General features: G+C 40.2%; 2 protein-coding genes across 4 annotated transcripts; both read left to right on the top strand.

Moving 5' to 3' along the window:
• The first annotated feature begins 18 nt into the window (after positions 1-18).
• Positions 19-2,418, top strand: ccdc59 (coiled-coil domain containing 59). Its single transcript, XM_034863420.1, has 4 exons — positions 19-288; positions 619-970; positions 1,957-2,065; positions 2,229-2,418. The coding sequence occupies exons 1-4, from the start codon at positions 141-143 to the stop codon at positions 2,394-2,396; spliced, it is 777 nt and encodes a 258-aa protein (XP_034719311.1). The 5' UTR covers positions 19-140; the 3' UTR covers positions 2,397-2,418.
• Positions 2,419-2,968: 550 nt separating this feature from the next.
• cracr2ab (calcium release activated channel regulator 2Ab) lies at positions 2,969-16,285 on the top strand. 3 transcript variants are annotated; one of them, XM_034863416.1, is made up of 18 exons: positions 2,969-3,215; positions 4,063-4,434; positions 5,632-5,743; positions 6,701-6,887; positions 7,015-7,161; positions 8,437-8,527; positions 8,782-8,877; positions 10,172-10,359; positions 10,623-10,694; positions 10,916-10,964; positions 11,074-11,156; positions 11,513-12,077; positions 12,216-12,351; positions 12,856-12,937; positions 13,777-13,891; positions 14,350-14,451; positions 15,242-15,318; positions 15,498-16,285. In XM_034863416.1, exons 2-18 carry the CDS (start codon positions 4,240-4,242, stop codon positions 15,583-15,585), a joined length of 2,385 nt encoding a protein of 794 aa, XP_034719307.1. In that variant the 5' UTR covers positions 2,969-3,215; positions 4,063-4,239; the 3' UTR covers positions 15,586-16,285. The 3 variants fall into 3 exon arrangements, 2 of the variants coding, with proteins under 2 accessions (XP_034719307.1, XP_034719306.1); XM_034863415.1 differs by having other exon boundaries at positions 11,420-12,077; XR_004655466.1 differs by lacking the exons at positions 14,350-14,451; positions 15,242-15,318; positions 15,498-16,285 and having other exon boundaries at positions 11,420-12,077; positions 12,216-12,347; positions 13,777-13,878.
• The last annotated feature ends 653 nt before the right edge of the window (positions 16,286-16,938 follow it).

Genomic DNA, 16,938 nt, shown 5'->3' with positions numbered 1-16,938 from the left:
CCGTAATGGATTTTCATGTCTGCGTTGTAGACCGCGCGTCATCACACCGCGTCTGTCAGGAAATGGCACGCAGCCTAAGAGCCTGACCTGAACCACGCATGTTGTAAACATTTCACTTTTCCTGGCAAGATTGAACCGAAATGGCACCGGTAGATCAAAAAATGAAGAATAAGAAGTTCACCGCGAAAGATGGCAACTGGAAGAAGTCACAAAATAACGCACAGGGTGTCAAGAAAAAGAAGAAATGGGTCCCCGAGCACAAAGTATACGAAGGCAGTGTTAAGGAAGGTAAGTTTTTTGCTAAACAGTTCTTAGATCATTGAGTTTGGTTCATTCATCCAGCTGCATTTAAAGAAGACGACAGCCAACAATGGGTCACAGCCTATCTAACATTCCACATCCATATCTTTTGCAAACATGATGCTAGGAAATCTCTCAATAGAAACAGGCATTTCTACGTGACAAAATGTGATCCTCGCTTAATCTTTTTAAGGGATTTTGCACAATATCGCTACTCTTTTAATACATTCGGCAGACACATGTCCATCAAGCTTCCCGTCATTTAAAGAAATTGTCAATTTAATAGAGCATGGAATACCTTTTGTCTTATGTCTTCAGGTCAGGGGTTTGCTTTAAAAAGGAAGCAAAAAGTCCAACATGAGTACAACAAGCTGCTGCGGAAGGAGAAGAAAAAGAACCCTGAGTCCAAAGCGCTGTACAAGGACGAGTACCCAGAACACCTCAGGCATCTGTACGTGGCCGAGGCAGAGAAACTGAAGAACGAGGCTTGGACCCATCGATTGAACAGGAGTAAGCTGAGAATGAAAAGGCAAGAGAAGGGAGAAGAAATAGAAAGCAATGATGATGATGAAGCTGATGCTGATGCTGATGCAGAAGCTACTGGTGGATCAGAGCAGACTGATAATGTCACCGGGGACTCTGAACTAACAGCAGCCTCGGAGAAACACAGGTGAGAAAACATTCTGGACTCGCAGCTCTTAAACAAAAGCGACTTTAAGTGCCTGTTGTGATCGTATGAAGAAATAGAGAAGTTCCATAACTACCTAAAACTACATTGAAGGTGAGGAAGTGCCCACTACCTTAAGTATTGCTTATGGAAGATGATTTGTGGAACCTGGTTAGAACATATTTGAATGTGTGGGCCCTTTAAAATGTAGGATTTAAAGGAGAACTGCACACATCAAAGTCGGTTTGCAGGTTTCAAGAAGTACTACTGCATAATGGCAACAAGTTGTATAAAGTTTTTCCATGGCTCCAGAGGGAGCAAGGTAAACCTGATAAATTGTCTCAAGTGATGTCACTTGAGTTAGCGTTGGCTGTGTCTGGTGACGCAGTTTGAAAATGACAAATGTAAAGATGTGAAATAGTAAAGCTTAACAGACCTCTGTAGCCCGGTCCTCATCTGTCCTTGAGGCCAGCTAACGTTACTCGAGGCTACATGTGTATAACACACCCAAAGCTCGGACTGAATTATCGGTGGACAAGTTGCAGTTTTTTTTAAATTTTACCTTTTATTTAACCAGGAAGAGACTAATGGAGAATAAAAATCTCTTTTTCAAGAGTAACCTGGCCAAGACAGGCAGCAGTACAACCACACATACACACAAACACAAAATACACAAAAACACTAAAAACAGAAAACCACTGAGACAGCAAATCCCCCAAAGTCAACCACGATCCTAAACACATCAGGCAAAACATCTGCAGCCAGATGTGGCAGCCTCCAAGTCAATCAGCATCTTCTTAAAAGCGACCAATGAGACCAGCTCATTAAGTTTCATGGATTTCTGTAACTTTACTTGGCAGTAAATCCTTTTCTGATTCTATATAAGTATTATCATACATTTTCAGTATTTGTTTTATTCTTCTACTGTTAATGTTTTCATGCACTTTGGGAAATGCAGAGGAATACTTCTTCATAATATTCTCTTCTAGTCTTCCAATGAGCAACCGCATGAGGAAGAAAATGCTAAAGAAGACGTCCTACCAGAAGACAAAAGAGGAATTTGAATCAATCACAGAAAAGCGGAAACAGAAGAAAGAGGTGAGGTGTTTATCTTTACTGGTTATTGTTAACCATTACCCATGAAAAAAAGGCACAAAATTAGTTCACAGTTTTAGTTTTTTGTGACATCAAATAACAATCTGACTTTTGGCTGACCGGTTGTCTTGTTCTTTTTGCATTTTTTTTCTTGGTGAAATCCCAGGAATACATTAAGAATAGCAAGCAGAGAGAAGAAGCCATTCAGAAGTACAAACAGAAAAAGGCGGAGACGTTTCAGATGCTGAGCAAAAAGACCAAGAAAGGACAGCCCAATCTCAATCTCCAAATGGAGTATTTGCTTCAAAAGATCACCCAAGGAACTGGGAAATGACTCCCCGAGTTACAGCTGTAATGGAGAAAAGACTGGACCTTCACTTTTTGGACTATGGTATCACAAAAGCTGAGTTTAAAAGATTACCTGAGGACATTCAGGATTGTGCTTTTCACACGGTTTTTAGTGGTGCTTTTATACATAGAGTGGTAATCTCAAACCAGATTGTCTCTTTACTTCTGTATCACGGGTTTTCTGTTATGGTATTTCGCCCCAGAGTAGCACATTTTGTGGCTCATTTTAATCTCAGACCACCAGATGGCATTGTTAGACATGAAGAGATGGGAAAACATGTACATTTAAGATATTTTTGAATCAATAAATGTTTTAGCTTACTGTGAAGAGCTGTCTATTTCAAACCATGGCCAACAATTTTTCCGTTGTGACTAATTACAATGACACAAAAAAAGCATTCAAGTATCAGTAAAGTAGTATCAGTTAACTCATTTTGCTTTTATAAACCCTTAAAATTACATTCATTTTCGAATTCAACTTTGTTAATGCCAAAACGATGAAAACCTCTTTTCAATAATCACGTATTGAGTCTGCTGTCGTCATAGATACAGGCGTCGTAAACATGTTGCAAACATGTAGCTAGAGAGTTGACACTGCAACCCTCTCTCTCATTGGGGGAGCAATGTGTGAACACAGGCTGCTAAAGCCTCCGGCCGCTTCCTCATGACATCACATGGTTGCAGAATGACTTCTCTAACGTTCATCTGTGAGGCGAGACTTCCGAAACACAGAGCACGGCCAGTGGTCTGTTGATACTGAGAGTGGAAAAAGGCTTCACTTTCCTGTGCTCTGCATTTGTGAAAGGTAAGACATTTCCTTCTGTTGCTGGTTTATTTAAAGAAAGACATTACATTCATTTGTAGTTCATTTTAAGTATGTTTAAGCTGTGTCTGGTTAGAGTAGGAAGCATGGGAGCAGAAAGAAGTTGTTTGTTGTAGAGAAAGACCCAATGCTTTGCTTGTCCTTCATTCTGCATATTTAGAAGATTCTAACTTTATTTACAGTAATACACTGCAAAGGGTAACACAGTTTAGGCCTTTGCATGGAGGAGAATGTCTTTGTGTTCAAAAAGTCCTTTTATTTATTCAATGTCTAATTTACAGCCTTTAAACATAACATTTTATTTTCTGCAAAGCTGAAAGCCAACATCTTACTAATAGAATAAAACACACTTTTCCATCACTAGAGGTTAGTTCACATATCTTTACTTTTAAAATCACGCATCTGCTTCTTGTATTTCTACAAACTGTACCTTGGCTCTTAACTGCAAATAAGACAATACTATAAAAACTTGTTTGAGTCATCATGAAGTTGTGATGACAAAAACAAGAAACCATTGTTGGACTATTCATAATAGCTTTGATTTGTAGCTGTGACTCTGCCTCTGGGTTCCTGCAGTCTTCCAGGCATTACGCTGTCATGTGTTCAGTATGGCTGGGTATTAAGATAATCCTTTACACTGTGTTTACATACCTTTTGTGAGGTACTTGTTCCTGGCTTATTAGGAAAGGGCTGTACTGTATAGTAAAATGTGGTACCATTGCAATAATGTTGTGATTGCTTGTGCAACCAGACATTTCCCCACTAGTTTTCTCAATCTGTTACTTTTAGCTAAAATGTGTATTTGTACTGTTTCCAATTTGTCTCACAGGACCTGCAACCAGTTTTGAGAGTATTCATTAGCCACAAAAAGTTATCAGTGATCTCATCATCTAATGCTACTTCCTGTCTCTGTCGTCATGGTGACTGTAAGAGCCCCAAAGCACAGGATGCAGGGCTTGTGAGGACGCCTAATGTCTGATTCCACTCCTGACTGCAACTGAAGTACATGCAACAAACACACCGTGCTGCTCCTTATAGAATCCCAGACATGGAAGAGAAAGGCAGGGTGAACGGCTTTGGCCTGAGCCCAGGGAGGAGGCGCTCAGACTGGGGTCAAATCGCCCTCCGGGACAAGACCAAGGAGTTCTTCCAGACCTGCGATGTGGAGGGCAAAGGCTACATTACCCGCACCGATATGAGGGTTAGAGAAGCTCTGTGTGTGTGAGTGATGCAAACTTTGTTTTTGCAAAGTTTGCACACTATTGGAGATCTAAGATATCCAGGTTGTCAGGAGAGATATTGCTACTTTAAAGCGCAAATATTCACTTTAGAGAGGTTTGTTTTTCCTAGTCACACTCATTCTTTAAAGTCTCACATTATTTCTTTTAAAATAACTGATGCTCTGTGATTGCAATAAGCCGCGGCTAAGAGCAAGAGGTCGAAGAGGACACACATTTACCTGTGGCATAATTAAGTGTCCCATGGTGCTGTAATGTGAATGGCAAGCAAGAAACACTTAGTGCCACAGCTGCCATTATCGCATGATTCTGAGATCATTGGTTTTTTCACGTTATATCACCATTGTAAAAGAAAGCTCTTCAACCACTCAACACACTCAAACAGCCGGTGAAGTGGCAAAGTAGCACCATTAATGGAAATGATAATGAGTATAGATTCACCTAACTCTTAAGCACACACACTCATTTTACTGGCAGAAACAACACACTCAAGCCTCTTCAAAGCGCCAATAATGTCCAGGCTGTGTTGTCAGTTAATAGGGATAGGGCCCTCATGAGCAGCATGCCTTTTGTTGGTGCTGTTAGCGTTGAGGGTTTCCAAGAAAAGCTTTGTTCTGTGACATATAAAGCAGCCACTTTGTGCCAGTGCTTATTCTGCGCTAGGTCTGTTTTAGTTCTAGCAATACAGAGCCAGATATGACAGAATATCTCAGACTTTGCAGGTAACATTTATTGATAAGATACTAGTTCTAGTGTTACTTTAAATGGTTTCTAATGTTACTCCAAACCACATTGGACACACACACACATTACTAACCCACTACACTCTGAGTATGGCCTCCTACCATCTTGAAGGAGGTATACCTACCGAAAACATGCCAGGTCTAACCGTTACCAGAGATCATTTGTACTATCAGCTGACAGGTCATCTACCATCCCTGCTCATGTCACAGCACATATTGTTTACATATTTTCTTCATTTTTTAGTATAGTAAGTATAGTGTACATGTGTATTTATGTTCATACCTACTTATTATGTGTTTTTGTGCAAATATGTTTGTGTTGCCTACTTGTTGTCATGTTTTGTATTGCTGCTAATTTGTGTTCAGTTCAGTACGACAGCATTATAAATATCCTGCGTGTTTATGTTTTCCTGGCAGAGGCTCCACAGAGAGCTGCCTCTGTCTGCGGAGGAGCTGGAGGACGTGTTTGACTCTCTGGATACAGACGCCGCTGGTTACCTCACGCTGGAGGCATTCTCCTCTGGATTCAGTAGGTCTCCTGCCGTCAGAGGCCTTTATTGCAGCTTTGGTCTAAAGATTAAATGACACTATGGTGACTATGGTGCTGTGGAACATCAAGAAAGTAATTCAGATAGTTGTTTTCATGGAAAATAAAATACATGGTATGCCTTTTGTTTTGTGTTTGAAGTCTATAAATGTTTAAAGCTAGACTGTAATTTTAGCTGAACAGAGGCCACTTTAGCTACAAGTCAAAATTAAAGGGCAATAATACACGCTTAAACACAAGGGTCATATGTCACTGAATTCACTTATGTCAGTTACTCAACATCTATCTAAAGTTTGTAATTGTATTTTTTATTAATAAAGGACAACACACATTAGTCAACATTTCTGTAAATGTGCCAGTATTAGCCAGTTGGCTAATTTTCAACCGTAGTCCATTGGTCAGATGATTAAAGGACTACGTTTTGTTTTTGCTAACAATTGCCAGTATAAGCCACCATAAGCTACTTTATTCCCTTATAATGCCCATATTTAATGCATTGTCCACATTAATTGTAGATCTTCAAAATTTATCATTGCACTATTCACATATATATATCACACACACTCTCTGAATCACAGAGTCAGTATGAGCATGTAGGAGGATGTGTAAGCATGAGACGCTTGCAATGACGGGGCAGGGTGTAATTGCAAGCGTCTCATGCCTATACATCCCTTAGTACATTTATGTGGATTTTCTTTCTGGGCATACCTGTAAGTTAAGGCTGCAGCAGCAAAACGTGTATCGTATCAAGCAAAGGTGTGTTTTATTTATTTGTGTCAAAAAAAATTATTTCTTTTTTCCAAAATCCCACTTTAAAATCATAAGCATTAAGTGCCTCTGAGCAATTGCTAAAAAGGAAAGATGACAGTATGTTTTGGAAATTGTATTTACCGTCCAGAAGTAACTGAGGTGAGTAAAAAGGCTGTGGGTGTGTCTCAGGTCAGTTCCTGCATGGGCGGAGGATCTCTGTGACCGATGACCAAAATCAGGTCCCTGGCCTTGTTGTTAGGGCCAAGGAAGCCCTTTATCAGAGCCAATGGGAAGCCAAGCTGTCAGGAGTTGACGAGGAGGAGGGCCACTTCTGTATGCTGCTGGAGAGCCTGGGGGCCAGTAATGTCTTTGAGGAGTGAGTGTTATCACTGCAAGTCTTTAATCAATATGTATTTTGGTGTGTTTTGTGCTCAAAATCTTGCTGCCGTAATTCAGGCTTGATAAAAGCCCTCTTTATGTCTTCTCCTTTTCCCTCTCTCCAGTCCAGGGGAAGTGCGCAGTCTCTGGGCCCAACTCAGGCGAGATGAGCCCCACCTCCTGTCCAATTTTGAGGAGTTCCTGGCCAGGGTCACCCACCAGATTAAAGAAGCCCACCATGAGAGGAAAGAGATGGAGAGCGCCCTCCAGAGGTAGTACGGCAGAACACACATGCACTCATAAAGAGACTATTCACTTCAACTGTGATGTCTTAGTATTTTTTCTTGCAAAGTGTGAGATATGGAATGAAAAATCAGACAACAAGAGGAAGGAAGGGATTAAAAAGGGGGGGGGGGATCCTGGGTTAAAAAGGCCACATTTCTAAATCGGTTCCCACACTTAAATAATTTACAAGTACTGTACTTTATGTACCACAAATAGCAAATGTCGTTTTTCGTTTGTCGCCTGAAGGATCTGTGATACAACGGTGCGTTTCTGTGTGTGTTTATATTACAGCCTGAGACTGTTTGCATGGATTTACCTGTAAATCTCTATAGAATGACCCCTTTGTCCATGTCAAATGACCACTAATCTGGAGGCACACTCTAAAGTCTGACCACATTCTGCTGTTTTTTTTAATCCATTTCAGTGCCTCAGGGGGCATGAAAAGCAACTAGATATACAGTGTATATGTATATATGTATGTATCTATACATACATACATACACACACACACACACACACACACACACACACACACACACACTACCGGTCAAAGGGGGGGTCACTTTTAAATTTCCATTGCACTCCATTGTAGACAGAATACCAGAGATCAGTTACATTGTTTTTTTAACAAGTGCAGCAGATAGATAGATAACTTTATTGTCATTACACATGTACAAGTGGTTGCTGATAATGGGTGAATGTAGATATTGCATTAAATATCAGCCACCCACCCAGATCTGGTATTCTGTCTATAATGGCGTGGTATGGAAGTTTGTAAGTGACCCCAAACTGTGTGTGTGTGTGAGAAAGATAAACATGTCATGGTCAACACATTTCATAGATTTACGCGAGGAACTTGTTTGAAGGTAACGTCAAAACTGCAAGTGTCTGTGTGCAGAGAATCGTGGGATTTTAGGCTGTTTTGTAAAACATGCATAGTTTTCCCATGGTACTGCATGGTACTGGTTAACAGCTTGTTATTCCTCTAGACTTTACTAATTGGCTGTTTGAGTCTTAACAATTGTCAGAGGGAATGTAAATACCACTCAGTATTCTTTTGAAAAAATTAGACTCAGTTGCCGTGTGTCTGTAGGTGTGTGCGCTCAAGTATTTACATGTAATTACAGATACAGCTTTAAGCTCAACCCTAGACAACAATGCTGTTCTGTTCCTAGATGTTATGTTATGTCGTACTTCACGTCTTTCATCTATTCAACCAGTTACCTTAATAATTGTAATGTCTCTGCCGCCCCTTTGTGCAGGAAGGCTGCAACACATGACAGTGAGATTCGCTATTTATACGAAGAGATGGAGGCGCAGATTAAAAACGAGAAAGACAGGCTGATACTGAAGGTAAAAGAGCTTAAACACAAACAAAACCTACCAAAGCAGCATCTCCTTTAGCAACAAACTAACAGCAAATATTGTCGGTATGGAGAGATGTTTAAAGTTGCCTTCCACCAGAATATGTGTTCTGCTTATTGTTTTGCAACTTGGATGTTTGACATTTATTGTGCAGAATTTGTACATGTCTGGAGGGGATCCTAATTATGTGCCTACTCCTTAACCATTTGACCTTTTAACCTTTTCTTCTGCTGGCCATGCAGGACTCTGAGCGTCTTCAGTCCCGCAGCCAGGACCTGGAGCACCAACTGTTTTCAAAGGAGAAAGAGCTGGAACTTATTTTCCAGAAGCAGAAAAGGGTTAGTAAGTGCATATTTACAAGTCAAGTCATCTTTATTTATATAGCACATTCAAAACTGCATAAGCTGACCCAAAGTGCTTTACAACCAGGGCAGATGGGGTGAGATATGCCTCAATACATAGGCTATTTTTACACATGGCTATTTTCATAAACAGACATTTCAACCTCTCTGTTTTCAAAAATAATATTGTGCACAGCTGTCAGTTTTCAGAATAGTGTTGGTAACACGTGTATATATGCCATCAATGTCATCAAGAGCATGTCAAACCTGTAGGTGGCCGTGTAACAAGAAGATCAAGCCCACGTTGGCTAATCAGAATCCCCAAAATAGCAACAAAAGCAACAAATTTCTTCCTCTCTCTTCTCTTCCTCACTTTCTCAGCTGCTTAAACCTCCATTTGTCTCAGTTTACCTGCAAACGTGCAAATGAAGATTTTTCAAAATTTCCACCCTGGACGGAGTTTTTAGAAAGACTTGTTTTTTTAAATGAATTCTCCATTTGCGTGTAAACAAAGAGCACTCTAGTTATTCATAATAACCATGTACGTGTAAACAGGGCCATAGGCAAATAACAGCAGGCTACATGATGAAGAAAATAAATAAATAATTACATAACAAACACAACATCACAAAACAACTTGCATGGTAAAACCAACGTCCGAAAAAGATGAAAGTTAGAATAGTGAATTAAATCAGCAATAGCTTAAAAGCAGTATTGGGAATAAGAAAAAATACAGATCAGGAGGTGGCTTGACAGAAGCCAGGCAACCTCAGACGTTGCTAAAAGTATAAGAGGAAAAAAAGGGTCTTTTATTTATATTTGAAGTTTTCAGTCGTAGAACATGCCTTAAGTGAGACGGGAGGCTGTTCCCAAGCCATCACATGACTCAAGTTAAATGACAACAACATCCCTTCCCACAACATGTAGATGTTAAACATTCATTTCAAATTATTTAAATAAGAAATGGCTTTGTGGTGCAACTCCTGACAAAATAATGCAAGATGGATACTGTTCTTAGGTGTGTGTATCTTATATTTTATATATATATATATGCTTATGTATTTGTATTTTAGGTAAATGCTGGAACATCTAACAAAGACATTATACACTAAAACGTTAGTCAAGTCAGAATCCCAGTGTTTGTGGTATTAATCCTTCCCTCTAGAAGTGTTTTCTAGGAGGAGTTTACACTGCAGCCATACAGTTCATTTTCCACTCTAGATACACCTTAAGTACACTCACCCAGCATTAGTGCATTTCAATCCTGTGAATATTTCCCACTACCTTTCAGTTAGAGCTCCAGTGCCTCGAGCTTAACAGTGAGAAGCAGGAGAGCCACGTGGAGAACGTCAAGCTGAAGATGACCAACGAAGAGCTGTCCCGGGCGCTGCAGAGCACCAGCCAGGACCTGGTGCTGGCCCAGGATCAGCTGGCCATGCTGCAGGAGCAGGCCGCCCAGCTGCAACAGGAGAAAGAGATGTGGGTATACCCACCTATTACACATGCTTGAGTTGTGAGAGTGTTTCCTCACTTTTGGTTTCTAAGACTACAAACACAGACTTTTTGTTGAATTGTTGGGTCTTTTTAAATTATAAAGTGTGGTCTAAACCTTTTTAATCTGTATCTAAGTGTCCGGAGATGACTCCTTTTCAAGATTTGACACTACAAATGGAATTATATAACAATGAATATACTCAGATTGTACTTCTGCTGAATATCGGGAGTTATCTATCTTGTTTCAGGGAGATGTACAGAGTAACTGAGGGACTCCAGAGAGAGAAGCAAAGTCTGATGAAGCAACTTGATCTCCTCAGGTACAATTGGGAAATTCCATCAGCACATATCAAACCTGGGTAGTAGTTGGTTGTAATCGTTTTTGGCTTCTGGTTAATTTCTAGTTGAGAAACCTCACACATGTGTTTGCTGAGTGAGTTAAAGGTTGCGCAACAATTCTGGTGCCTTTTTCTGCTATTCAATGCATCCTTTACACAGCAGATTTCATCCTTCTCATGCATCTTTCTTTTTAATTTCCAAGGGAGATGAACAAACATTTAAAAGATGAGCGAGACATATACTGCGGCGTAGTGAGTATACATTTAATCTAATTGCAATGCTGCAGCATCTATCATGGCATCACCTGATTGATAAAGTATCTCTGTAACACACACATACATCCCCCTTCATTCCAATAAGCCTCGAAACTCCCTCCGTAAGAAGCAGAAACAGAGAGCGGGGCTCGACAATGTATTTGATGACACCAGCCAACCGGCAAAAAGGTGATTTATTTATCTCCCAAATACTTCTGAACATAAATCATCTGTCAGAATATTTCCTGTGTGATGAAGAAGAATTTCCGCCTCAGTTTGATCTGAAAATCCTGTCCTGTATCAAAGGAGGAAAAACAGAGGATATCTGATTCTATACACTTGCAACAATCACCTGAATTAACTTGTTTTTTTTAGATGAGTGCTTTGGCCTCCAGATTTAAATCTCAGTCATGTGACCCAGTATATCCTCTGTTTCTCCTCTGTTTTTAAAGAGCCTCACTGTTGGTGGATGGGTCCTATCAGTCTCTGGAGGCCTTGCCTATAGAGCACCTTCAAATCGTGTTTGTTGCTTCCTCCTCCTGTAGTGAGGATGACACCACCATCACCGGCCCCTCCTCCTCCACCACTAACGTTAGCGCCCCCACATGTCAACAACGCCCTACAGCAAGGAAAAACTCTGGCTTAGCCAACGGTCACACCAAGCCCGCTCCAACTAAAGTGCACGATGTGAAGGCGAAGGCCAAAAAGTCCCCCGGCAAGATGGCCGCCACTAAGCGGGTGACTGGAAAGGAAAGAGAAAGAGCGAAGAAAGTGGAACTCGAGAAAAAGATCGGAATGGAAGAGGATGCCTTGGACGCCCCTCCGGACGGATGGCCCCTCCGTCGTGTCATCTCCATCGAGGAGGACCACCTGCCCCACCTGCTCCAAGGAGGGCCTCACTTTCTGCTGCACCAGCTCAGTGAGGAGGAAGACGAGGTGAACGATGAGGAGGAAGAGGAAGCTCAGAGTGACGTTGAAAGAACAACTCCACCTTCTAGTCACGTTCCTGTGTCAACAGAAGCCCCTCCGGCAAGGAATTCCCGCTTTACCCGCTCTAAAAAGATGCCCATGTCTCCAAGAGGACAGCCGGTCGGGAAGGAGACGCAGCAAGTAGGTCCACAGCTCTGGAGCTCCAAACATGTTGTGATCCTAAAAAAAATGTGTTATTACCTGCAGAGGCAATGAACCAAATGAAAATGAATTTCTTTCTCTCTGTCTTTGCTCTTTTTATGTTTTCTGCTACGAAAGACAAAAGAAGGAGCAATGTTCGCCCCGGACCGTCTGTTTAAAGTGGTCCTGGTAGGCAACTCAAGTGTAGGCAAGACATCCCTGCTACGCTCCTTCTGTGAGGGCCGTTTCCACCCCTCCACAACTGCTACTGTGGGTGAGAAGAGAAACATTGTAATAATATTGGGTTGCACGTACGTACAAAAGAGGCTGTTTTGAAGTAATTTGATACCGTGTTTGTGTGTGTGTGCGTGTGTGAGCGTGCGTGTGTGTGTGGATGCTTGCACTGAAGATCGGAGGGCTACTTAGCATCACATGAAAAGGCTTGTGAAGTCACACTGCCTGTCTAAGAGCCCTGGCACACATTGTACTGCAGATTATGTCACTTCTCATGAATTTTTCTTTATGCTTTCATCTTTCCCATTCCTCACGCGAGCCTTGTTTCCACACACCACCACCACACACAACCACACACCACCACACAACACCACCTTCTCCTCTGGAATGAGGCACAGTCAGCCAGACCCCCCTATTGGCCGTTTTTGTCTTTGCTGCTCAAAAAAAAACAAGAATATTCGATTTAAATTAAATATGAGACGTGTAGCTACATATTTTATCAGGATTTATCACTACATAATGATCTTTGTTGTATCTTAATCAGGTATTGACTACAGTGTGAAGACACTAACCCTGGACAATATGCAGGTAGCCATGCAGCTTTGGGACACAGCCGGACAAGAGAGGCGAGTTTCTATTTATTTTCTTTAGAGACAAGACAAGTGAAGCCATCGGTTTGCAAGTTTAGTGTAAAAGTAAAGTGAAAATAAATGTGTAATTAATAAATGTACTAATTTAATTATTATAATTTACAAACTGCTACACACGCAAAGGCCAAGATTGAATTATTTAATGTTCTGACAGTTTTTTGTATGTAATGTTACATTAATTATTTTATTAATCGCAGGTAAAAATGAAGTATACTGTAATATACTTGCAGTATACTTAAACATCAAGTACATTTGAAGCAGATCTTTATTTTCGGTAGTAAATGTAAGTTCTTGAAAATATATATATATATGTATATTCTGTGTTTTACTGTACTACTTTAAAGAGTGTTATTCCTCTAGTAGTAGTAGTTTAGCATACTAACTTTGAAATAAGTATGCTAATGAAAATACTACTTTGAGTATACTTTAGTGTGTTTTTTCTAAGTACACTACAAAGCAACTCATGTAGAATTGGTATATAATGGGTGCCCGGACAGCTCAGTTGGTAGAGCGACGCCCATATATAGAGGTTCACTCATTGAAAAGATGGGCCCAGGTTCGACTCCAACCTGGGGCCCTTTGCTGCATGTCAAAATAAAAACAATTGGTATATTGTTCAAAAGTATGATTAGTTGAAATAAACGCACAGTTACTGTGGATTGTGGTGTACTAGACTGTTACTTTTATTAATATCGTTTCAAAACAATAATATTAATGATTCAGTAGTAGTGTTTAGTTGCCCTTCAATGACATAATACTAGTACTGGTGTTCTGTAGGTCAATGTGGTGACCGTCAAACTGTGTCGTTGACGCAGGTACCGCAGCATAACCAAGCAGTTCTTTCGCAAAGCAGACGGTGTGGTTGTGATGTACGACGTCACAGTGGGGGAGAGCTTTAAAGCCGTGCAACCCTGGCTCACCAATGTCCAGGTCTGACCTTTGACCCAACCGAGTCCTCGGTATCTCTATTTGCCTTCGTTTAGCAAGTTGGAAGATTTATATAACACAGATTTTATTTTTATAAATTTCTTTCTATTTTATAAATGTTTCAAAGACATGGTGTTTTCTGAAAATTAAACCACATAAACTTATTCATTAACCTAAAACCTCTAAATATAATTAGAAACCTGAATATGAGCACAATATGAGCACTTTATAAAAAAAGTATATATTTTTTAATTTATATTATAGACTTTCTTTACAGCAGACATGTGGTAACAATGACAATGGCTGTGTTCTATTGAAGTGTACCAGTAAGCCGTGATATTGAGCCAATGTTAATTTTATAATGTACTTTACCATGTACTACTAGCTTTACTGCTGTGACATATCAATGTGTCTCCTGTTAAAAAGGGCTATAGTAAATCACTGGATTGCTCTTTTTGCAGGAAGCAGCCGGAGAAGGGATCCCCATCCTCCTTCTGGGCAACAAAATGGACATGGATGGAGACAGGGAGGTGTCATTTAAAGAAGCCGAGCAACTGGCTTATGTAAGTTTAATTCAAACCTTGTAGATTGTTCTATTTTATGTACTGGCTGAAAACCCTAATTCTGTTTTGATCCCATAACAAAGATATGATTGCTAAGAGTTCCGATCATGACCACCAGTGTTTCTTTTGGCTAGATTTACACTGCCAAGTTTAGATTTAAACTAAATATCTCGTTAGCTGGGTTAGCTCAGTTGGTAGAGCAGGCTCACATATATAGAGGTTTACTCCTCAACGCAGCGGCCGCGGGTTTGACTCCAACCTGTGGCCTTTTGCTGCATGTCATTCCCTTTCTCTCTCCCCTTTCGTGTCTTCATATGTCCTCTGGAATTAAAGGCCTAAAAGGCACAACAAAAATCATCTTCAAAAAAACATAAATCCTTTGCTACGTTGACACTTCTGTTCCATTTTGGTTTGGAGTCTCCGGGGGTTTTGTTGCAGTCTCAACTGCCGCAAATGAAGACCTTCGGCAACACCGACACTGACGCTGTCGTTCTCTGAGACCAAGCTGTTAGCACTGCCATGGCAACTACCAGCCATGGGTGGAGTATCATGGGAGTATACATGCTGCCTTCTGTTTACCCCGGCATGCACATGCCCAATATATGAGAATGTGGATGAGATGTGCGGTTTGGGCGCATTAGTTTAAACTGAGATCTGTTCTTCTACTGGAGCTAAAAACACTTGTGTGCACAGAGATCACTTTTTGCTCAAAATTAAAAACCAAGCCAAAGTATAGCAATGTAAAGCCTTTGTTTGATTTGTTGACTCTCTGTGCATACGTTCTGTGTAGGAAAACAAGGTGATGTTCTTTGAGGTCAGTGCCTACACTGCCAAGAATGTGACCGAGTCCCTGACACAACTGGCCAGGTAAGAACTAAATATTGTAATAATAATGTACTTTTATTACACACCTGTCTTCAGATGCATGACATAATTACTTAGGCGTACATGGCCTTTCGTACTATCTTTTGTAAGGAGATTGATGAAGGTGTGTGTGTGTGGAAACCGTGTTGGCTCATCTTCTCCCTGTGTCTGTCTTTACTCAGAGTGCTAATGGAGCAGGAGGACAGGGTGAGAGACACAACAGTCATATTAAGTGCTCAGCCCATAAGGAAGAAAGCCTGCTGCAAGTAACATGTATACTCAATTTACCTAGTTCTAGATTTTGCAGTGTTTAAAGATGGCAATTAATTAATTCTTGGGACTTGATCATAGAATGTGTCTTTTACCAAGTGGTCTTCACTTTGGCCCAGAATGTTTAAGTGGTCACGAAGGGCTGTGTCACCCAACATAAAACCTACAGTCAAGTCAGTCAAGTTTCAATGATGAAGCTCAGAGAAAGAGTTTTTCTAAAGTAAAAATAAAGTGCTGCACAATTTCCTGTGAAAAATGTGTTGCCAAATCCTATTAGTGCAGACTATATAGAACCGTATCCTGTGTGATAATTACTTTCGATAATCTTTACCCAAAAGAGAAATCATAAATACACTGTAGCTTTGTCATAACTGAATGATAGCTTTTTGTCTTAATTTATCTTGTCTTGGTGTTAATTTAGTTATATTTAATGTTGAATCTAAAAATAAACTAAATTATTTGGACTTCACTGAAATAACGGTTTAGTTAAAAAAAAGAGAGACAAATCTGATTCTTTGACATTTTTTTCATTACCGTGTTCATCTTTTTTTTCATATTCTTAATTTGTCCAATCAAAACAAAGTGGTACATTACATATTGCATCTGTGTTTGTTACTGTTCTAAAGGCATTTTTCTGTTTTATTCTGGCACCAAATGCATTTATTCTGACTTATCCTCTATTAAAGAAATTACAATTCACCTTTCTAAACTCCATGAAGCAAACAAATAAAACCTTCACATGCAAATTATACATGACAAAATCAAACACAAGTGATTACTGCAACATCTAAACATTTACACATACGCATAATAAGTTTTAAGAATGACTAAAGGAAAAACAGCTGATGGCTGTGCTGTAACCCTCTCAACATCAAACGGATCAATGCTTTTCAATTAGCTGCACTAACAATATAAATAATTAAAGATTAGATTAGAATTTCCATAAATTAGTGAAAAAAACAGAATCAAGTTCATGTAGGATGTTACATTCAACGATGTGCCCGAGTTGACCAAGTTGGTATACAGGTGATGGCACTATTGCTGATAGATACTTTCCTATTTACTTGCCTGATGACATCACTTATGCCGTTTTTTTTTCCTCCATTACATGGTCCCTGCTCGACTCGCCTCGACTCTACTTGCCTTTTTCGGCTTTCCATTATGAAAAAGAGTTTCTAGTATTAGCTAACAGGTCAATTTTTTAGTATCACCTCTGTTGAGATTTCAAGCAAGCTGAAGCAATACCAAAAGGTAATGCAAAAACCGGCAGACTACTGATTGGTCAGAGAATCATCACAATCACTGCGTCATCATTGCTAGCGACAGACGGGGGGTGTCTGAACAAACCCGCCA

Source organism: Etheostoma cragini, chromosome 23, assembly GCF_013103735.1.
Source record: "Etheostoma cragini isolate CJK2018 chromosome 23, CSU_Ecrag_1.0, whole genome shotgun sequence".
Classification (NCBI taxonomy): Eukaryota; Metazoa; Chordata; class Actinopteri; order Perciformes; family Percidae; genus Etheostoma; species Etheostoma cragini.
The sequence above is the reverse complement of the archived record's forward strand: the minus strand, read 5'-3'. Positions and strand labels throughout refer to the sequence as shown.

Coding starts and splice junctions, on each gene's coding strand:
- ccdc59 (XM_034863420.1), top strand. CDS start 141: ATGGCACCGGTAGATCAAAAAATGAAGAATAAGAAGTTCACCGCGAAA. Junction 289..618: donor CGAAGGCAGTGTTAAGGAAG/GTAAGTTTTTTG, acceptor TTATGTCTTCAG/GTCAGGGGTTTGCTTTAAAA. Junction 971..1,956: donor GCAGCCTCGGAGAAACACAG/GTGAGAAAACAT, acceptor ATTCTCTTCTAG/TCTTCCAATGAGCAACCGCA.
- cracr2ab (XM_034863415.1), top strand. CDS start 4,240: ATGCAACAAACACACCGTGCTGCTCCTTATAGAATCCCAGACATGGAA. Junction 11,157..11,419: donor ACCAGCCAACCGGCAAAAAG/GTGATTTATTTA, acceptor CTGTTTTTAAAG/AGCCTCACTGTTGGTGGATG. Junction 13,892..14,349: donor CCTGGCTCACCAATGTCCAG/GTCTGACCTTTG, acceptor CTCTTTTTGCAG/GAAGCAGCCGGAGAAGGGAT.